Source organism: Pipistrellus hanaki (assembly GCF_964339955.1).
Source record: "Pipistrellus hanaki genome assembly, chromosome: 16".
Classification (NCBI taxonomy): Eukaryota; Metazoa; Chordata; class Mammalia; order Chiroptera; family Vespertilionidae; genus Pipistrellus; species Pipistrellus hanaki.
Genome location: NC_140518.1, coordinates 420,107 through 442,140, shown reverse-complemented (window position 1 = coordinate 442,140; position 22,034 = coordinate 420,107). Strand labels below are relative to the sequence as shown.

The following is a 22,034-nucleotide window of genomic DNA, read 5'->3' as shown; positions in this document are numbered from 1 at the left end:
CAGTGTGTCAGAGAGAGGCCCTCCAGGTGAGGACAAAGAGGAGCCAGCCGGCACCCACCTGCACTTCCAGGATGCCCCAGGACCCTGAGGCTGCGCCTGTGACGTGCCCATGTGGGCCCATGGCCACAGCCTGGGTGCCTGCTGCCCACCTGGCCTACAAGGGCTGGAGGGCCCAGTAGTGCCTGCACAGCCCACCTCCTTCGCCGGCGCCCACCCTGCGCTTTGCCCTCAGCTGGACCAGTGGCCGCCCCTCTCCGGCCCTGCCCCGCCCCGCCCTCCCGGCTGCCCTGGCTCCAGGCTCAGCCCCAGGCTCCACCCGCCCTCAGGCTCCTCTCAACAACAGTGCAGAGAGAAAGCAGAGGCCACGGGGGCGAGGGGCGGGGCGGAGGGGGGAAGAGACACACTCCAGATCTGAGCCCCAAGTCCTAACCCCATGATGCCCATCTCCCCACCTGACCATCACAGGTTCCTGCACAGACAGGGGCCCCCAGGGGGGTCTGCAAAGTAGGGGGGAGCAGCCTCTGCTTCAGGGGCGGCGGGGGGGCGGCCCGAGAGGCCGTGGTGTCCAGGGCCCGAGGGAAACAGGTGGCCTACTTGGCTGGTGCTTCTGACACCCATGAAAAGCCAGTGCCTGTCCCGGCCACACGATCTGGCGTGGACACAAGGAACTGCTCCGCGTCCCAGGCAGAGGCCAGCACGCCCTGTCCTGCTCCTTTTCCTGGTGTGCCTTCCAGGCTGGCAGGCCCCGTGCCCTCGGTGCTGGGAGCCGCAGTGACTGCCCACGGTGCCTGGCCTGTGCCCCAGGCTACAAGGGCAGAGGCCCATGGCCCCAAGCCCCGGACCCTGGCCCGTCTCCCCAGGGTGCCGGCTCTGGTCTCTCAGGACCCAGGACACGCACGGGGTCCGGGAAGCTGGAGCGCGGCTCCACGCACAGGCCCCACAGGGCTGGCCCAGCCTGACCGAGTGTCGCAGCCTTCAGCAGGGCTGGGCGGCCGGTCGGGGGTGCGAGCTCTGCGGTTGTGTTACTTAAGTGAGGAGAGAGCAGCCCAAACCGATCCCCAGACCTCAGAGCATCGGGGCCGTCAGAGAAGACACCCTGGGCCCTCAGCGCCAGCGGTCTGGGCGGCCGGCCAGCGCTCTAGGCCCTGGGGCTGCGCGTGAGGCCGGGCAGCAGGGACCCTGGGCGTAGGCTCGGCTTCTGGAGATACTTTACGGAGATGACTCTAAGGCGTCTCCCCACAATAGTGACCCATCTAACAATGACCAGACCCCTCGGGAACTTGTGAACACGTGGCCCACGCTGCCAGCCTCAGGCCCCTAAGGCAGCCGGGAAGCAGCTGAGCTGTTCCCACGATGCTCCAGCCCGAGGGAAGCAGCGAGAGCTCCGAGGAGGAGAACGCTGGAGGCCGAGGCCGGGCTGAGTGAGGCCCATCCAGTGCAGAGGACCTGGACCCGCTGCAGATTCCACCGCCTGCAGGCCCCAGCTGCAGCAGAGTCAGCGCTGGTTGGACAGCGGACACTGCCCCCCAGTGGACCTGTGCCTCCCTCGGGTGCTGCCTGGTTTCCGGGTTGTCAGGACAGGGCGGAGCCAGCAGCAGGCAGCGGGTGAGAGGCGGGAGGTGAGGTGCTTGTCTCCTGCAGACGCAGGGAGGGCTGGGACACTCGCCCTTTAGGCCAGCCACCGTTTTACTTCCTGGAAACCAGGACGTTCTCTTCACCAGTCATCAGAGCCAGTTCCCGGGGAGCGGACTCAGAGCGAATGCACTGTCCACACGCTCCCTTCCTCCTGCCGGGCCCCCGGCCCCCGGACGGCGTGGCCGCCTGTCCGCTCTCGGCCGATCCCGGCACGGTGTCCTTGGTGCGGCCAGTCCAGAGCCCCCGACATCGTCCGTCCCGGCCACGGCGACGGGGTCTTCGGGGAGTGGTGTCCGCAGGCGAGGCCGCTCGGACCAGCACTTCCCTTTGTCACGAGGGGTGTGAGGTGCAGACACTACGGCCAGCAGCCGCCTTCCTGCCTGTGGCCTGTGGGCGGGCAGCCAAGCTGACTCCCGGCACAGAGCCTGCTGCTCCTCTCCACCTCTGCCCGTCTCTCGGGGGCGCCTCTTCTCCATCCTGTGTCCCTGACGGACTGACGGCGCCAGCACTGCCTGCGGGTTGGTCAGCGGCCCTGTGGGTTCCCGCGCCGTCATCTCTCACACTGGAAGGCGCCACCCACCCTGGGCCCTCGCAGCAGAGCGGGCGCAGGTCTGCAGGGCTCCGTGTGCCCTGCTCTCCTCTGTCCCAGCCGCCCGGGCATCCTCTCCCTAGGCCTTCTCCCCCGATCTGCGCTGCCTCCCCGCCACAGACACACACAGCGGGCAGCTGTGGTGGGAACCTGGGTGGCCTGGTTTGGGCAGAGGGACTGGCCACTTAGGCTTTTTGTGCCTCAAATTTCTCATCCAGGAAGTGACCTCCCCAAGGTCACAAGACGCTGGGACTGAGAGGAGGGGACGCAGGCCGGGACGAGGCCACCCCCTTGCTTGTAGGTCCTGCTATCTGCAGTGTCTCCCTTCGCTCCGACAAGGGGATCAGTGACAGGAACTGCAGGGCAAGCAGTTGAGTGGGCAGCAGGGGACTAGCCTTAGGGCTGCGGGATGCGTCGAACCTGAGGGTACAGAGGTCAGGGCCCACTCCCCTCCACATCTCCCACAGGCACCCCTCATGGGGTCGCTCTAGGGGGAGAACTCCAGGGATCGGTCTCTCCTCCCCGACCAGGCCTCTCAGTCCCCGCAGTTCCTGGCACCTGTAGCTTGGAGGGCCTTCCCTTCTGGAAGCTGCTGGGGAAGTCAGCGGGCACGCCTTCCGAGCCTGCACTCCTCCTGCCGAGCGCTGGCGCCCGCTCCCAGCACGGCTCACTCGGCTGACGACAGGCCACGGCAGGGACAGGTCTCAGGGCCAGCAGAGGACTTCCGGGAGGGGCCCCTGCGGAGGCTCTGTGGCGCGGAGCCCTGGCTGGGACCACAGGGCGGGACGGCAGCCACAGGTGCAGATCGTGGGTGGGCGCTCACCTGTCTCCCGAGGGCGACGCAGTCCGGAGCCGTGGGCGCCGCGGCGAGATGCTTCTCTAGCTCAGACACCTGCTTCTGCAGCTCCCGCACCTCCAGGTGCACTTGGTCCACCTCGTGAGCCAGCTCCTGCCAGACCGCGTCCCCCTGCAGGGGCTCCCGCAGCACCTGGGCGTCGCGAGGCCGTCAGGAGGCCGTCAGGAGGCCGCGGGAGCGAGCGAGGGGGCGGCTGGGAGCGACGCGAGGGGAGGGGCAGGCGGAGGAGCGGCCCGGAGCAGCAGGCAGAGGGTAAAAACCAGCACAGAGCGAGGCCCGTTCTAGCCTCAGAGGGTCAAGTGCAGCGACCCTGTCAGGGATTCCTGGCAAGTGCCATGCTCCTCAAATGGGTCACACACGCACTAACCAAGGGGAGCACTGGATACACAGACACCATTCATTAAAAAATAAACAAAACCGCCGAAACCGGGTTGGCTCAGTGGATGGAGCGTCGGCCTGTGGACTCAAGGGTCCCGGGTTCGATTCCAGTCAAGGGCATGTGCCTTGGTTGCGGGCACATTCCCAGTGGGGAATGTGCAGGAGGCAGCTGATCGATGTTTCTCTCTCATCAATGTTTCTAGCACTCTATCCCTCTCCCTTCCTTCTGTAAAAAATCAATAAAATATATTTTTAAAATAAACAAAAATAAACAAAACCACGCCCAGGTGAACATGTCCCAAGCTGAGCAAATCATCTGTGGTTCCAGGACAAAGTGAGAGCCCAACCGCGACCTTGCATGGGGTGTAGCGTGTGCGTGTGTGTGTGTGTGTGTGTGTGCGCCTGAGACTCCACGTGGGGGGGCCCGGGAAGCATCGCAGATGTGACCCCCTTGCCCACATGTGCTTACAGAGCTGTGTCCCACGCACAGGAAATGAAATGTATTTTCAATCGGATTCCCCACGCTGCCCACCGGGAGCACCCCGCCTGTCAGAGACACGCTGGCACAGCAGGTCAGGCGGTACCTTTTCTCGGAGCCGGGCCACCAGGAAGCTCAGCAGACGCGCCCTGTCTCCCAGCCGCCTGAGCGCCAGCCCCAGCCCCAGGGACGCACCATCAGCCGCCAGGGCTCCTCCTGCAGAGAGAGGCTCTGTCCGTCAGAAAGTCGTCCAGAGCGGGCGCAGCTCTGTCTCCACTGCCTCTCCTGCCCCCTCAACGGACGGGAGGAAGAGTGACTGGAGGGCCCGCGGAGAGAGAAAGGGAAGAGCGAGGCGCCTGCTGCGAGGGCTGCGGAGGGGCACGGACTCGGACTCCACGGGCGAGGGGACAGCGGCTGGGAATGGGGGTGAGGGAACAGCGGCTGGGAATGGGGGTGAGGGGACAGCGGCTGGGAATGGGGGCCAGGGGACAGCAGCTAGGAATGGGAGTGAGGACAGGAGCTGGGAATGGGGGTGTGGGGACAGAAGCTGAAATGGGGGTGGGGACAGGAGCTGGGAATGGGGGTGAGGGGACAGGAGCTGGGAATGGGGGTGAGGGGACAGCGGCTGGGAATGGGGGTGAGGGGACAGGAGCTGGGAATGGGGGTGGGGACAGGAGCTGGGAATGGGGGTGAGGGGACAGCGGCTGGGAATGGGGGTGGGCACAGGAGCTGGGAATGGGGGTGAGGGGACAGGAGCTGGGAATGGGGATGAGGGGACAGGAGCTGGGAATGGGGTGAGGGGACAAGAGCTGGGAATGGGGGTGAGGGGACAGGAGCTGGGAATGGGGGTGTGGGGACAGGAGCTGGGAATGGGGGTGAGGGGACAGGAGCTGGGAATGGGGGTGGGGACAGCGGCTAGGAATGGGGGGTGGGGACAGCGGCTAGGAATGGGGGTGTGGGGACAGGAGCTGGGAATGGAGGTGTGGGGACAGGAGCTGGGAATGGGGGTGAGGACAGGAGCTGGAATGGGGGTGAGGGGACAGGAGCTGGGAATGGGGTGTGGGGACAGGAGCTGGGAATGGGGGGTGGGGACAGCGGCTGGGAATGGGGGTGTGGGGACAGCGGCTGACCCGGGGCTGGGAATGGGGGCCTGAGCTTGGCGGCTGCGCTGGGGTGACTGTTTAGAAGAAAGAGGGCGCTGCTGGGACCGGACTCTCACCGGGGGCGTCTGCTGCGGTGCCGGCACTGGGCCGGGCGTCTGCGGGAGACGAGGGTGTCTTCGAAGACTGCAGTGCCTCTCCCAGCTGCTCCTCCAGGGTTTTGAACTTACCCTTCAGGTTTCGTATTTCTGCTTCCAGAGCCAGAACATAACCTGACAAAAGCCCCCTGTGAACACGGGCATGGGCACGGACACGCCCCGCGAGGCCCGCATCCAGGGCAGGGCTCCCCCAGCTGAGCGGCTGCCCCGCCCCACCCTGTCCGCCCCTCGGTGTCGGCACCCAGGTGCCTCCCCCCATCCCCAGAGCGCCGTGTCCAGGGAGCAGCGGTCCAGGCTCTCAGGGAGGGCTCAGCAGCCGGGAGCAACCACCATCCAGACGCCCCCACAGCCCCAGGGCCCCCCTGAACGGGGCGGCGTGCTGAACTGGGCACGGTCCCTGCTCGGAGGCATTGCGCACCCCTCACTTTTCTCTTCCTCTTCACAAGAAGCTTCTATCCCACGCGAAGAGCTGACGTGAGACCCTCCCGGAGGCCGCCCACCACGGGACGTGCACCTCTCAGAGCCCAGGGCGCGTCTGGTCTCCCGCTCACCGGGCGCAGCGTCCGCCGGGGAGCCCGAGGCCGCCGCGTCTCCCGCTGGCTGGGCAGGGGGGCGCACCTGCTCGCTCAGAGCCTCCATCTCGGCCCGCATCTGCGCGACCGCGTGGCGCAGGCTGGCGTTCTGCTCCTGCAGCCGCTGGATCTCCCCGGACGGGAAAGGCGGGCTCGCCGCCTCCCCCTGGTGCGGAGGGGGCCCCTGCACGCCGGGAGGGAGATGTGATGGTGCCAGCGAGGCCTGGCCCGCCCCCCGGCTCCCTGCACCCTCTTGAACCCTGCAGCGGCCTTCCTTCCTCAGCTAAAGGCGTGTGAAGCTCTCTTCCCTCTCAGTCTCACAAACAAGACAGTTTTGGGCGAAGGGGCTCGTCCTTTTCAGTCAAAAAGCACGAGCCACCGGCTAGCTGCCTGTGACGTAAAGACACTGCAGCGAGGCCGTGGGGAAAGGAACTCTGTGCCGGGGACAGGGCGGCGCCCGCGGCGCTGGGAGACGCCTGGGGTCCTCAAACAGCTGCCCCGGCTGTGCTCTGCCCCGCAGTGCGTCCAGGGCGGGCCCGGGGAACAGGTGAGCCCACACGGAAGCGGCCAGATGTGGGCGCCCTCACCTGTCCCCGTGGATGCCTGAGCCACAGAACAGGGCCTGGGGGTGGGCTCAGCATGGACAGGGATGAACCAGGAAGGTCTGAGAGGGACAGTCCAGGGCTTAAAGCACCATCGCCACACACCGGCACAGGGCCCGAGGAAAACAAGAGCAGGGAAGAGCCAGTTAAGGCCAGCCAGCGCGGCTCAGGGTCGATCGGGCCAGGGCACAGGTCCAGGCTGTGCTCCCTCCCCAGTGGGGGGCGTGTAGGAGGCAGCCGGTCAGCGAGCCTCTCATCACTGGTGTTCCTCTCCCTCTCTTCCTAACCTCCCTTTCTGACATCAATAGAAATATATTAAAGGAAACAAAAGAACCACAGGGCATCTGCAGAGATGAAACGTATGTCATCGTAGGACAGGCTCAGAGCAGATCAGAGAAAAGATGGAGAGCATACACAACCGATGCTCAGACTCAGCACAAGCAGACACAGGAGCCCAGGCCAGTGCCCGGAGCAGGGGGATTAGACACCTGGGGGCAGGGCGGGCAGGGCACTCACCGGCACCTCCTGCTCAAGGCCGAGCCCGTGGTCCCTCAGGGCCTGCAGGGCCTGGTCTCTCTCCAGCGTCAGGGCCCTCAGCACCACCTCCTGGTCTCGCAGCCTCTGCTCCGCCTCCTGGAGTTTGGCGGCGACCTGGGGAAAGGCGGACTCATCACCTGGGGATCAGGAGAGCAGAGCCAGCGCCGTCCGCGCCAGCGCCTAAGAGGCGGCCGGAGCGGCCCGAGGAGAAGCGCCACGGAGACACGTGGTGCCGGCGCCCCTCAGCACCAGGCAGCTGCGGGACCCGGACATCGCTGCCCTCCTGCCCACCACCCGCTGCCCCACCTGCTGCGTGTGGTCAGGAGAAACGGAATGAGACACGGGCAAGGGTGGCAGGCAGGGACACACTGATCACAGCCTCGCTGTCAGGGCACACGCTCCGTGAGGACATGTCTCCAATGAAAGGGCGGCGGTGAGCCCAGACCGCCTCGGGGACGCCGCGGCCGGGGGGAGCGGGGCGCACCTGGGCCCTGGCCGAGGCCAGCCCCTGCACCAGCCCCTCGGACTGGAGGTAATGGTCGCGCTCAAGGCCCTCGCAGCGCCGCTGCCAGTCCAGGCCCAGCTGCACCTTGTCCCGCTCCAGGCTCTGCTCCCTCTCCACCGCCAGAGACAGCTCCCGCTGGTACCTACGGGGCCAGAACCGCGGAGTGAGCGTCGCCCCGGTCCCCAGGGCCACGATAAACAGGTTTCACACCCGTCAGCAGCCGGCAGAAACCTGCAAGGATGGAGGCGAGACTTCGTGGATCACACAGCCCAGCCGGGTCCCCATCAGACAGTCACACCCTAAAGCCACAAACAAATATGCACACAATAGTTCTCTGTCCAGAACAGAATTAAGTTAGAAATGGGTAGTAATGCCCTAACCGGTGTGGCTCAGTGGATAGAGCATCGCCCTGTGGACTTAAGGGTCTCAGTTCGATTCTGGTCAGGGGCACATACTTTGGTTGTGGGCTCATCCCCAGTAAGATGTTTCTAACTCTCTATCCCTCTCCCTCTCAGTAAAAAATCAATTAAAAAATATATATATATTTTTTAAATATATTTTATTGACTTTTTACAGAGAGGAAGGAAGAGAGATAGAGAACTAGAAACGTTGATGAGAGAGAAACATCAACCAGCTGCCTCTTGCACACCCCCTTCTGGGGACGTGCCCGCAACCAATGTACATGCCCTTAACCGGAATCGAACCTGGGACCTTTCATTCTGCAGACCGACGCTCTACCACTGAGCCAAACTGGTTTCGGCCTAAAATATATTTTCAAAAAAGGAATCAGTAGTAACAAAATGGTACCTGAAAATCCCAAAATAGAAGGGAATTAAGCAACACCTTTCTAAGTAACCCATGGGCCTGGGGGAGGGGTCTAATGCAGGTTGACAGAAGATCTGATTTTGGGTGGTGAGCACACAGTGCAACATGCAGATCTTGTAACATAGAACCGACACATGAAACCTGTATGTTCATGTTAACCAATGTCATCCCAACCGATTTGACCAAAAAAGGGACCCACAGACCAAAGAACCACCACAGGGAAATCAGGAAATAATTCATGGACTCCTACGAGGACCCTGAAAGACACTCCCAGCATTACACGCTTGGTTTCTTTGCAAAGGGGTCGCCCTTACAGTCCAGACTCCACCAGGGGAGCCACCAGAAGAGCTTGGAGTTCAAGCGAAGGGACAGAAGGCTGTACCCCAGGGGAGCGCAGGTATTGGGGAGACTGGAGACAGAAAGACGGAGAAAATCTCTCCATCTGTTTCTTGTCTTTCTTCCCCAACAGGATGTGGAAGGGACTCAGTGCCATGAGGAGTCCCGGGCCAGGTCCGAGGGGACATCACCTGCCCACGTCCTGCTGGCACCGGGCCAGCTGTGCCCGCAGCTGCGCCGTGTCCTCCTGCAGCAACTGGACCTGCAGGTCCTTGGAGGTCGTCTCCTTGGACAGCTGAGCGAGCTGCGCATCCCAGCCGGCTCTCAGTGCGGACGCCTCTTCCCGGAGCCTGGGCAGGAAGGCAGCTGGAGTGGGAGAGGTTCTTGGGCGAGATCTCACACCCAGCAGACACTCGCGCACTCACACTCACACCTGCACGTACTCATGCACACACACACTCACACTTGCACGCACTCATCACACACTAGCACTCACTCTTGCACATGCACACACACACACACACGCACACGCACGCACACGCACACTTGCACACACACGCAGGCCTCAGGGAGATGCTGCACATCATGCCGTCTCCACACTTGCGTCCACGCCAGGGAGACCTCACTGAGAGGAGCAGAGGGACCACCCCACCCCTGCACCCCAGGGACCGGATGAGCCCCTGCGAGGAGCCAGGCCTGTGCCTGGCTCTTGGGCCATCCTTGCGCCCCGCGCCTGCCTTGCACAGCACTCCACGTGGACATTCAGTGTGTATTTTCAAACTGAATAGTAAAATGAGGGTCTATACTGACCTTAAGTTCCCCAGTAAAGTCACCGAAAACCGGGTAAATTTCACAAGAAAGCCTTAGGGAGGGGAGGGCAGGGGAAGGGAGGGGAGGGGAGGGGAGGGGAGGGGAGGGGAGGAAGCGCGGCAGACCTGGGAGGCCCGGCACCCGCGGGCACACTCTGTGAGTAAGACTCGCACCAGCTTCTCCGCCACCCACTGTCCCACCGAGTGGATCAAGAACCGCCACGGGAGCCTCAGGAGGCCACTGAGCAGGCTGTGCCTCCTGGTGTCCATGCCGTGGTTCCTTTAGGCAGAAACAGCACTGGCAAAGCCTCCTCAGGAGGAGACAGGCATTCTCACCAACAGGAGCGCGGTGCTGAGCACGTGACACTGGCAGTGCGTTATTTAATTATCTCCGTGAGCCCGCCGGAGACCGGAGCTCCGTCCGGCCCAATTACAAAGGTCTCCGTGGGCACGGTCCCCGGGGCGCCCGGCGCCGTGGGACACAGGTGGCTGGGAAGCCGGGAAGAAACCAGCTCAGAGCCGAAACCGGTTTGGCTCAGTGGATAGAGCGTCAGCCTGCGGACTGAAGGGTCCCCAGTTCGATTCCGGTCAAGGGCATGTACCTTGGTTGCGGGCACATCCCCAGTAGGGGGCGTGCAAGAGGCAGCTGATCTATGACTCTCTCTCATCAATGTTTCTAACTATCTCTTTCTCTTCCTCTCTGTAAAAAATCAATAAAATGTATATATTTTTTTAAAAAAAGGGGGAAAAAAAGAAACCAGCTCAGGGAGAAACGGGCCCACGGGTGCATCTGCCGTGGAAACCTGGCTGGTGGTTCCTTACAAGTAATCTACTTCCACCCAACTCAGCACACCACTTCTGGGCCCGACGGAACGGAGCTGAGCGGAGACCAAACAGACCCAGCGCCATGCTCCCAGCAGCCAGCGGGCAGACACCATCACAGATGCTGGGTAAACAAAGGGCGCCCTCCACAGGACACAGCGTAACCCGAGAGCGGGCGGGCCCTCAGAGCCAGGCTCCGACAGAGGGAGAGTGGGGGCCGGGTGCGAGTGCGTGGTGACAGGCTGTCTGGGGAACAGGCACTGAGGGTGGAGCGTGGTGATGGCCACACAGCAGCGTGCAGTGCTCAATGCCAGATGCTCTCCATTCACCACACACGGCTGCGCACCTTCCACGTTACCAACTGCACAACCTCACAACCGGACTGTCACGGTGTGGCCCACGCCGGCCCCCTGGGCCCAGCCCCGCACTCACTTGTCCATGGCGGCGTCCTTCTCCTTCAGGGCGTCCGCCTGCCTCCACTCGGCCCTGCGCACCTGCAGCTCCAGGGCCTCGCACTGCGCCTGCAGCTCCAGCACCCGGGCCTCCAGCGCCCGCAGCTGCTCCGCGTGAGCGCCCTTCACCGACGCCAGCACCGCGTCCCTCTCCCTGGCCGCACGGTCGAGCTCCGCGTGCCTGTGAGACGGAGAGCCCGTGTCCCGAGAGGGAGCCGTGGGGTCCCTGCTGATGGCGGGGCTCCAGGGCCAGTGCTTTCCTGTCACACTCCGCGCTGCATGGGTGTTCTGAGGACACCCTCAGGCACCACAGACAGCTGTGGGGGAGGAGCCCGCACAGCCCCGGGCTCACAGCACTGAGTGTGCGAGCGTCTCCCGGGAAGCGGAGCACGGGTGTGTGTGTGTGTGTGTGTGTGTGTGTGTGTGCCGGGGCCCTCGGGTGCAGAAGCACAGGCTCCATTCCGTCTCAGCCTCCCAGGCCCGCGGTTCCATGGCCCCTCTGAGCAGGAGGCGTCAGGCCCACGTCGGTCTTTGTGAAGCCCCCGCGTGCACCGCCTCTTCCCTGGCACACGGTCTGACGCAGCTGCACGTCACGGCAGCTCCCACCTGGCGGGCCTGGGAGCCGTGGGCGTGCCATTTGGTAGAAGAGGCCCCCGAGGAGAGGACAGACGGCCTCTTAGCATTCCTGACCGTATGGTCTTCCTGTTGTTTTGTAAACGTAGCGCCTTCATTTAGGAGCAGAGCCTGTGACCGCAGCCAAGTCTGTTTGGTTTCGAACACGTGCCTGCTGCCCGCAGGAGGCGCCATTCTACCGGATAACGCTGCCTGGGGAGGAGCAGGGACAGGAGCCGAGGAAAGGGCAGTGAAGCTTCCACAGCCAAGTGTGGGCTCCGCACTTTAAATACATGTTTGCTGAGTTCAGACAGGGAGAGAGAAACGTCAGTGACGAGGGAGAATCATGGAGCGGCTGCCTCCTGCACACCTCCTACTGGGGATGGAGCCCACAACCTGGGCCTAGGCCCTGACTGTGACCTCTATGACCTCCTGGTTTCTGAGTCGAGGCTCAACCACCGAGCCACGCCGACTGGGCTGCACTTTTACTGTAACGGAAGTGGGTGTGCCACGCCCTGGCACCTCGGTGTGTGTCAGAGAGCAGTTCAGCTCTCGAAGACAGTATGTAAGGTGCTGGAAATGACATTCATTCTCAGCTATTTCAGTTGGTAATTTAAGCGGTTCGGGATGCACACTTGAAAACACAAAGAGCTGAAACCGGTTTGGCTCAGTGGCTAGAGTAGGGGTGTCGAACTCAATCAGAGAAGGGGCCAAAATCTAAAATCCAGCCTAAATCGCGGGCCGAATGGTTTACTGAACAGTCATAAACTGACAATGTCATAAACTGACAGCGGAGTGCAGTGATGACAGCGCAGTGCGGGCCACATTGCAAGGCCTGGCGGGCTGGATTTGGCCCGCGGGCCTTGTGTTTGACACATGTGGGCTAGAGGGTCGGCCTGTGGACTGAAGGGTCCCGGGTTCAATTCCGGTCATGTACCTTGGTTGCGGGCACATCCCCAGTGGGGGGTGTGCAAGAGGCAGCTGATGGATGATTCTCTCTCATTGATGTCTCTAACTATCCCTCTCTCTTCCTCTCTGTAAAAAAAAAATCGATAAAATATATCTGAAAAAAGAAGAAAGCATAGCCAGGGGAACGGGCTCTCCACCCCCTGCCCACGCCGGGCACTCACGGGCATCCCTGCTGCGGCCCATGTCGCCCCCGGACCCGGGCCAGAACACTCACTTCCTCCGGAAGGTCTCCTGCTCCGTGTTCCGGGCGAGCTGCAGGGACTGGAGCTTGTCCTCCAGGTCTTTTATCCTGAGAAGAACCGAGCGTGAGCGGAAAGCCGCCGCCGTGGCCAGGCCCCCGGGCCCGGAGGGACCCGCACCGGGCGTCCTTCACGGCGGCGAGGTCCCGCAGCTCCCAGGCAGCTCGCTGCAGCCGCTCCTCCAGCTCCGCCTTGGCCTCCTGCGCGCCCTGCAGGGCCCCGGCCGCCTGGGCCCCAGCCTCTCTCAGCGCCGCCAGCTCCTTGGTCAGAAGCTTCACCTGGAGACATGAAGAGGCTTCAGGACGAGGCTGTGAGTACACCCATCGGGATCGGGATCGGGATCGGATGCCGGCAGCTCCCCAGGGGGCCCACGGCCCTAGGACAGCACCGCACCCCACGGGGCCACGTGACCCAGCCGGCCAGTGTTCCTGCTTCACTTCCTCTTGTGTGGTGTGAATTCTATTTAGGTCTGGACTCACACAGGCAGGTGGAGTCCATTTTAACGTAGCCTCTCTGCCTGTTTCCTCGACTAACATGCGGGGACAGAACAGCTGCTGCCCTAACAGCTCCGGTGTGAGCTCTGCTGCCCTGGGGCAGGTGCTGGGATCTGGAACCTTCTCGCACAGCAGGTGGGGCAGGGCCTGCAGCTGGGACTCCCACAGCACCCCTGTGGCCTCCTTACAGGAGTGCCCTCCTCTCCCCTGGCACTCGGAAGTCCCCACAGCGGCCGGGTGAGGGTCACTGTGGGCAGCCCAGCCTTGTGATCTGGATGCCTCTGGCCCTGGGGCAGGCGGGGCCCACAGGCTCTGGTGTCTGTGCCAGGAACTGAGACTAGGGATGGGCTCCAGCCACGGAGAACCACAGAGTCCTGGACCCCTGATGGTGAGTGCTGCCCATGGACTGCAGGCCGGGAGAGGCTGGCAGCGGGGCAGCCTTGCTGACGACTAGGGCTGGGCTTCCGTCCCACGAGCCCCAACCAGGGCCGCTGGGCAGGCCGGCGTCGCCCCTCTCACCTCCCCTGCACGGCTCCCTCCCCTCAGGCTGGTCCTGCCTCTGGCCCTGTGGCCTCACCACTAGAGGCCCTGCAGACGCCGTTACCTTGAGCTCATGGGTCAGGACGGTGCTGCTCATGCTGTCGGCGTGCAGCCGGAACCCGTGCTCGCGCTTCTGCACTTCGGATTCGAACTCCAGCAGCAGCTCCTGGGGGTGGGGGTGGGATGGGAGAGGGTGAGCAGGCGGGACAGCCGGACCCAGGGTGCACACGGAGCCTCAGGCATCTCGGAGGGCAGGCCTGGTGGCAGGCCCTCCTGCAGCTGCAATCCCTCGCTTTCTGCCCCTCTGCCTGCACACACTGAGCTGCAGGCAGCCCAGGGCGAGTGTAAAGGCCGAGGACCAGACACGAGCCCTGCCGGACCACCACTCCCAACGGCTTTGCCGAGGGCTCTGGGTCTCCGTGAGCCGTGCTCACACCCACCAGCCACTCCTCTGATCTGCTGGTTTCCTGCTACGACAGACAGGCAACTGGTTGATCAACCCTATCCCACGCCGCCCGTTACACCGGGCCCTTCCCAGCTTCGCCCACGGCTCGTTCTAAAGGCAGACGCCATAGACCAGTGGTTGGCAAACTCATTAGTCAACAGAGCCAAATATCAACAGTACAATGGTTGAAATTTCTTTTGAGAGCCAAGTTTTTTAAACTTAAACTATATAGGTAGGTACATTGTTATTAACTTAATTAGCGTGCTCCTAAGCTGGCCTTTGCTAAAAACTCAAGGTGCCGAAGAGCCACACGTGGCTCACGAACCGCAGTTTGCCGACCACTGCCATAGACCATGACGGCGATAATCCGCCCCCACCCACCAGCAGTGCGCATCCCAGTGCTCCCGGCACGCCCGGCCCATTTCTCCTGGCATTTGAAGCAGCCTCCTCCCACCCTCCTCTGTGCTTCTCGGTGTCTGTCCTGCTCCCTCCCGTTGTCTTAGTGGCGCCCCTTCCCAGGATGCACCCCGCAGTTCACCCCTCCTCCCCCACATAGCCTCCCGGTCCCGCCGGCTGCAGCCACTGCACAGCTGCCCCGGCCTGTCCCTGCAGCCCCTGCAGCCCCTCTCCTGGGCCCCTCCTGCTGGGAAGAGGTCCTGCTCCCAGGATGCCCCCCAGTGTGACAGCTGGGCCCACCCGTCAGGTCCTGCCTGCAGGTACGGGAGCTGGGAGCCCAGCACTTTGGCCTCTGTTCCATCTTTCAGGCTCACTGGCTCCGCCTCCTGTGAGCGTGCAGCTGGGCTGCGGTCAGGGTGGGGATCCCAGTGTGCAGAGCTGGGACTGGGCTTCCCCAGAGAGTGGGTGGGTGTAGACAGAGGAGCCATGAGGGCTGAGCCTCGTGATTTGGGATGCAGGGAGCCCGCGGCCAGGCCCCACACCTGCCCGTCATGAATGCCCGGCTGTCACTCTCAGATGGGACTGAAAAGCCAACCCTTTCTGTTTGTACCCTCTGAGGAGCAAAACGAAGTACCCGGGTCATGTGAGTAATCCTACTGGAGCCGGAATGTGAACGTCCTTGCATTCTCTCATCCTGAGGTGCTACAGGCCCAAGCACTGCCGTCTGTGGCCGCCAGGGGGCAGGCGGAGCCCGGCCTGTGACGGAGGGAAGTCAGCCTAGGACCAGAACCCCGGCCCGGCAATGCTGCTGCAGCCACGGCTGGCCTGTCCCCACCTCATGCAGCCCCTGGGGACCTCTCCTGCTCGCCCCCTGCCAGGGCTCTGCAACCCAAGTGCCCCCCTGACCTGGCCTCACCCCGAGGTTCAGCCCCCACAGCTCCTCTGCTACACCCACCTACCCTCCAGGGAAGCCCAGGTTCCAGCTCTGCACACTGGGACCCCCACCCTGACCGCAGCCCTTCAGCTGGGATCCCACAGAGGACAGTTACCGGTGTCGTCCTCCGGACCCGGGACTCCGGGCGGGCCGTCCGCGCAGGCCTGGGCGCGCCTCCTACCTGCCTCTGCAGAGCCAGCTCGCCGTCCAGTTCCTGGAGCTTCCTCTCCAGTTGCCACTTGAGCTTCTCGTACTGTTCCCGCTGGCGATCGACCTCCACATTCTTGTCGCTGGCAAGGACAGCAGCAGCAAGAGGAGCCCCGTGAGCAGCGCTCAGAGGACGAAGCCCAGAGCCGTGAGTGTGAGCTGGTACTTCGCTTTGGCAGGGGCGGCTTCAGCAGGGCCCAGGGCAGCACGTACACCCACCCGGAGCCTGCACACCACGGGCCTGCACTGCCTGGGCCTGTGCTTTGACCAGAACCGAAGAGGGACATCTCGGTGTATGGGCTGACGCCGCCCACTGAGCACACTGGCCCAGGCCACAGGGTCCTGTTTACCAGGAGCGGGATGGCCTGATGTCAGCATCTCACTACCGGGAGCGTGATGGAGACGCTGCCTGCTCCGGAGAGGCAGGACCCGGTGGGGAGGGGTGGGGTGGGTGGCCAGCGCTGTGCCTGTCGGGGAACGGGCCCAGCACCCACAGCACAGGCCCGGCACCCACTGCGCAGGCCGGCGTGTGAGGGAGGCTCCGGTGCCCCACCTGTGGGCCTGCTCCAGCGCCAGGCGGTGCTCCTGCAGCTTCCGCTGGAGCTGCTGCTGCAGGTCCTCCCGCCGCCGGGCCTCCGTGGCCAGCGCCTGCCGCAGCTTGGCCGCCTCGATCTTGAGCTCGCTCGCCTCGGCCTGCCCGGCCTCCTGCAGCCTCTGCGCCTGGGCGAAGGCGGCGTCGTAGCGCTCCAGCTCCCGGTCCCGCTCCTCCAGCAGCTGCAGGTTGTAGACGAAGTCCTCCTGCAGGCACCGCAGCCGCCCCTCGGCCTCCTCCAGCCGGTGCTGCGCGTCCTGCAGCGCCGCCTCCTGCAGCCGGGCACGCTGGGCCTGCAGCGCGCGCCACTCCTCCTCCTTGCGAGCCAGCAGCTCGCTCAGGGCCTGCTCCGAGGGCGGCGGCAGCATGGCGGCAGCTGCAGGGAGAGGGGGGCGCGGGCTCGTGAGGGAGGCACTGTCCTCACACAGAGCCACCTCAGAGCCGTGGGAGGCACTGTCCTCACACAGAGCCACCTCAGAGCCGTGGGAGGCACTGTCCTCACACAGAGCCACCTCAGAGCCGTGGGAGGCACTGTCCTCACACAGAGCCACCTCAGAGCCGTGGGAGGCACTGTCCTCACACAGAGCCACCTCAGAGCCGTGGGAGGCACTGTCCTCACACAGAGCCACCTCAGAGCCGTGGGAGGCACTGTCCTCACACAGAGCCACCTCAGAGCCGTGGGAGGCACTGTCCTCACACAGAGCCACCTCAGAGCCGTGGGAGGCACTGTCCTCACACAGAGCCACCTCAGAGCCGTGGGAGGCACTGTCCTCACACAGAGCCACCTCAGAGCCGTGGGAGGCACTGTCCTCACAGAGCCACCTCAGAGCCGTGGGAGGCACTGTCCTCACAGAGCCACCTCAGAGCCGTGGGAGGCACTGTCCTCACACAGAGCCACCTCAGAGCCGTGGGAGGCACTGTCCTCACACAGAGCCACCTCAGAGCCGTGGGAGGCACTGTCCTCACACAGAGCCACCTCAGAGCCGTGGGAGGCACTGTCCTCACTCAGGAAGCAGCTCGGGGCCGGCTCCCGCTGACGCCCTCGCGGGGCAGTGAGCTCTGCCTGTGTACCCAGCCCCCGGCACAGACAGGTGCTCAGTAAACCCGAAGAAAGAGAAGGGAGGAAGGAAGGGGAGGAGGGGAGCAAGGGAACGCCTCTCAGGATGGGAGCGGATCTGGACCGTGAGCCCCTGGCACGGGGCTGGGCATGGAGCAAAGCCCACTCCCTCCGCCGCCCCCCCCCCCCCGAGCCCGGGCCCAGCTCCTCTGCCCCTCCTTTGGACCGGGCTCAGGGCGTCTCCCCCCCGCAGGCCTGTGCCTGCTGCCCGTGAGGGCGCGGTGATGACACCAGGCGGCTTCACGGAGCCGCCGTGGAGGGGAGAGGCCTCGGCCTCGCAGACCGGCCTGGGCTCACTGGCAGGGGTGAGGGCTGATGGTGAGCAGGCTCCCCGAGCACCCGGCAACACGCCTCCCCGAGGCCCTTCCACAAAACAGGCGGACCTGCCGAAACCGGTGTGGCTCCGTGAAGAGAGCCTCGGCCTGCAGACTTAAGGGTCCCAGGTTCGATTCCGGTCAAGGGCATGTACCTTGGTTGCGGGCACATCCCCAGTAGGGGTGTGCAAGAGGCAGCTGGTCAATGTTTCTCTCTCATTGATGTTTCTCTCTGTCCCTCTCAATTCCTCTCTGTGAAAAAGTCAATAAAATATATTTAAAAAGAAAAAAATCAGGCGGACCTGAGCGGCTGGGGCAATGGGTGCCCACTGAGGGCCGGGAGCCGGACCAGAGTCCTTTCCCGGTGGCTCTGGGTCAGGGGAGGGGGAGCCGGACCAGAGTCCTTTCCCGGTGGCTCCGGGTCAGGGGAGGAGGCTGGGCGGGTGCCGGCGGGGCGGAGCGGCCGGAGAGGCTAACGGTGCACAGGGGCTGTGTGCTCAGCGCCGTGGGCCCGGACAGCCTGCGGGGGCCCCGCCGGACCCGCCCGGGCTCTGGGGACGCAGACGGGGCCGGACTTCAAAGCCCCGAGGTTTTCCACGGAAAGCGGCCGGAAGCGGCGAGTGAGGCCCCGCCCACGCCCACGCCCACGCCAGCGCCCGCGCCCGCGCCCGCGCCCCACGCCCGCACCTCACCCGGAACGCCCGCTGGAGCCTCCGCTGGTCCCGCCGCGTTGCCATAGCAACGCGAGTCCGTCCCCGGGTCCGGGCGAGCTCGGTGCAGCGCTTGGGTCCCGCCGGCCAGAAACACAAGCCGGACTTCTTCCGGTTCCTCCCGCCGGCCACACCCTGTCTGGCGCCCGGGCGTCCAGGGGCGCGGGGGCCCCGCCGGCTCCAGCGGGTCAGCCTCGGGAGGAGGCCCGGGCCGCCCGGGGTGGCGGGGAGGGCGGGAGGCGACCGAGGCTTCACCCGCTGAGCTCGGGCGCCGGAAGCGAGCTCCCGAGGGTGGACTGAGCGGGCGCGGGCGGGGCGCACTGGGCCGGGCTGCCCGGCGGGGCACCGCGGGCTCCTCCGGGCAGTGATGGGCACAGAGGCCGGGACCTCCTGCCCAGCTCGTGCCGGCCCCTCCTGCCCGTCTCTGTGGACCCACCCGGATGGCATGCCCGCCGTCCAGGGCTGGTTCCCAAGCCGGCCCCGTCAGTGCAGGACAAAGGGCCCACCCAGTCAGCCCTAAAATAAGGTGACCAGACGTCCTGCGTTTTAACAATTTGTCCCACGTCCGGTGGCGTTTTTGAAAAGTCCAAAAGATTTAAAAGAATCTTTCCAAAAATGGGGACTTTTTAAAAACTCCTTGGGACGCGGAACAAACTGTTAAAAAGCGGGACATCTGGTCACCTTACCCTAAAAGGCTGCGCCTTCGGAGGCAGCTCCTGGAGAGAGGTTCCGGAGTCCAAGGTCACCGGCAGATGGATGAGCCAGGCAGCATGGGAGGTGGGTGAGGTGACTGTCACGGGAAGACAGGAAAAAGCTGTGGCCCACGGAGGAGCTGCAGAGGGGCCCTGACCTTTGACTTGCCGAGACAGAGCCCGGGTTCAAATCCCAACTACTCGCCTGCTTTGCTATAGCTTTCTGGGACTGGGTTTGCTTCTCTATAAAACAGGGTGGCACCCTCCCTCCCCTATTGCTTTGTGAGTCAAAAACATGTGCTCTATAGGATACTTACTGTTCAGTCCCAGTACAGGGGCCCCATGGTGTGTGTGGACAAAAGGAGCCACATGCTAACCTGACAAGCTCAGTGGAGGCCTGCGTGGCAGTCTTGCAAACTCAGAGACCTAAAATAACCACCAAAGATGCTCTGAAAATTAAATATTTAACTACAAACTGATAGATTAAATAGAGAAGGTAGCCGGAGACCGGGATGGCAGGACACACATGGGCTTTATTGAAGGGAAGGGTACCCCCGCCGGCTGCTTCCACAGAGAGGGGCGGAAGAGAGCGAGGGCGGGTACAAGCACCTTTAAGGATAGGGGGCGGGGCTTAGGGCATTCAGCACACACTGATTGGTGATTAGGGACCTAGGGACTTAGAAATTGGGGAGTTAGGATGGCCGAAGGTGGGGTTTACGTCTGTCCATCAATTGGAGGAAGGGAGGATCTATCACAAACAGGTTATGGTGGGTAGTCATGTCCTAGGCCGATATTTTCCCTGACGAAGATCAACAGATCTTCTTTACTGAGCCCATTTGCCTTTTTGCCTCTAAGATAACACATCTGTGCGATGTCTGGGTAACTTGTAACTTCCTTTTTACCCGGATCCCTCAGGGCACCACAAATGGCACCTGGACAACCCCTCACTGTGATTGTTATCAAGTTAATTGTCAACTGTTAATTACGTTAAAGTAGGGGTGTCGAACTCAATCAGAGAAGGGGCCAAAATCTAAAATCCAGCCTAAATCGCGGGCCGAATGGTTTACTGAACAGTCATAAACTGACAATGTCATAAACTGACAGCGGAGTGCAGTGATGACAGCGCGGTGCGGGCCACATTGCAAGGCCTGGCGGGCTGGATTTGGCCCGCGGGCCTTGTGTTTGACACATGTGCGTTAAAGTATCCTGTATCCATCTCTGTAAGAGGACCACCTGTCCATCATTTCACTTTTCACCCTATCCCAGGTGTTTCCCCCTTTGCTTTTTCCCACCTCCTTAATCTACCAACAATGAATTTCATGTAACTCACCTACGTCCCTTTCCTTTGATGTCAGTGTATAAATATAGAAATGTGGCCCGCCATTCTCTGGAGCATGATCTCAATTCATTGGGGTCCTGCTTCCCGGCATATGTCAACAGTTTGGCTCAAATAAACTCACAAAAATTCTTTACAGGTTTCAATGTTTGTTTTTTTTCGTTAACAGTGTGGCTCATCAGCTTATGAACCAGGAGGTCACAGTTCAATTCCCCATCAGGCACATGCCCGGGTTGTGGGCTCAGTCCCCAGTGGGACATGTGCAGGAAGCAGCAGATCCATGATTGTCTCTTTCATTGATGTTTCTCCCTCTCCCTTCCTCTCTCAAATCAATAAAAATGTTTTGTTTTGTTTTTTAAATACGGCGAAATCCTAACAACTATGAGCACCACAGCTCACCATCTACGGCCCCTAACCCTGACCTGCCCCAAGCCCAGCATGAACCCAAAGGTGGCCCTGGCACAGCATGGCATCTCTTCCTAACCCCCCCATTCCCAACTGGTTGAGGCTTCCAGAGTGCCAGAACCAGAAAGGTGCACCTTCTGCTCACCGCTGACCCCACACCTCACAGCCAGCAGTGCCTGTGAGGCTGTCTCTGGGGGATGGGGGACACAGATGGCTGGGCAAACCGCCCCTGGCAGAGTCCTGGGGGGGAAGGGGTTCACTGAACACAGGTGTGGCCAAGTGAGAGAGTGGTCACGTGAACAGGAGGGTGTGGTCATGTGATCAAAGAGTAGACCTGCGGAGAGTACGTAAGAATGTGAGCAAAAAGGGGTGGGCCCACGTGAACAAGGGGGTGTGGCCACGTGAACAGGGAGGTGGGGTCAGTGAGAACAGAGATGCCCCCCACACACACACACCCACGCTGTGGGCCAGACTCTGGATGGCAGCAAGATGGCCCCTGCCCTCAGGGACAAGGGGTGCCCCGTGAACCAGGCAGCAGGCTGGCCCTCAGGGCCCGAGGCCAGTAAGGGACTCTGGTGCGGGGAGGACAGCGCCCCGGAAGGGACGAGGGGTTCGGGGCTCCACACAGCTGCCTCCCTGAGATCACAGACCAGAGGCAGCTGTCAGGGTCCCAGGACAGTCCAGTGAGAGATGCCCCGACAGTGGGCACCACGTGGGGCACCCGGCCACATGGACCCCCGGGGCTGTCTTGAAGGGGGGCTGGCGCCCACCTTCCATGCCGTCCTGCCCGCTGCGTAGAGGGCAGACTGTGAGCAGAAGGCGACTCCAGCTGTTGGGTCTTAGTCAAGTAACCCAATCCAGAGCCAGGAGGTCAACCCCTCTATGCGAGAAGGAAACCAGCCCGGCCTGTGTGGCTCAATGGTTCGGCATCGCCCTATGAACCAGGAGGTCACGGTTCAATTCCTGGTCAGGACATATGCCAGGTTGTGGGCTCGATCCCCAGTGTGGGATGTACAGGAGCCATCTGGTCAATGATCCTCTTTCATCGTTGATGTTTCTATCTCTCCCTCTCCCTTTCTCTCTGAAATCAATAAAGATATAATTTAGCCCTAACCAGTGTGGCTCAGTGGATAGAGCGTCATCAGCCTGTGGACTGAAGGGTCTCAGTCAAGGGCAAGTACCTTGGTTGCGGGCACATCCCCAGTAGGGGACGTGCAGGAGGCGGCTGATCGATGTTTCTCTCTCACCAATGTTTCTAATTCTCTATCCCTCTCCCTTCCTCTCTGTAAAAATCAATAAAATACATTTAAAATATATATATATATATATATATATATTTAATTAAAAAGGGAGGGGGAAGAACCAAGAGCCTGCGTGG

At 62.5% G+C, this 22,034-nt stretch overlaps 1 protein-coding gene across 2 annotated transcripts in view; it reads right to left on the bottom strand.

Annotated features, from left to right (window-relative positions):
- Nucleotides 1-18,330, bottom strand: part of CCDC57 (coiled-coil domain containing 57) — a 34,110-nt gene extending 15,780 nt beyond the window's left edge. The window contains exons 1-14 of one of the 2 annotated variants that reach the window (XM_084861927.1): nt 18,206-18,330; nt 16,044-16,458; nt 15,465-15,573; nt 13,573-13,674; nt 12,595-12,752; nt 12,450-12,524; nt 10,635-10,835; nt 8,763-8,921; nt 7,390-7,552; nt 6,885-7,019; nt 5,746-5,950; nt 5,156-5,308; nt 4,043-4,152; nt 3,048-3,212 (exon numbers count right to left, since the gene is read on the bottom strand). In XM_084861927.1, the coding sequence (XP_084718053.1) occupies nt 3,048-3,212; nt 4,043-4,152; nt 5,156-5,308; nt 5,746-5,950; nt 6,885-7,019; nt 7,390-7,552; nt 8,763-8,921; nt 10,635-10,835; nt 12,450-12,524; nt 12,595-12,752; nt 13,573-13,674; nt 15,465-15,573; nt 16,044-16,450 (2,142 nt within the window). In that variant the 5' untranslated portion in view covers nt 16,451-16,458; nt 18,206-18,330. Of the gene's footprint in view, nt 1-3,047; nt 3,213-4,042; nt 4,153-5,155; nt 5,309-5,745; nt 5,951-6,884; nt 7,020-7,389; nt 7,553-8,762; nt 8,922-10,634; nt 10,836-12,449; nt 12,525-12,594; nt 12,753-13,572; nt 13,675-15,464; nt 15,574-16,043; nt 16,459-18,200 lie in introns of both variants that reach the window. The other variant, XM_084861928.1, reaches the window with a different exon arrangement.
- Between the last annotated feature and the right edge of the window lie 3,704 nt (nt 18,331-22,034).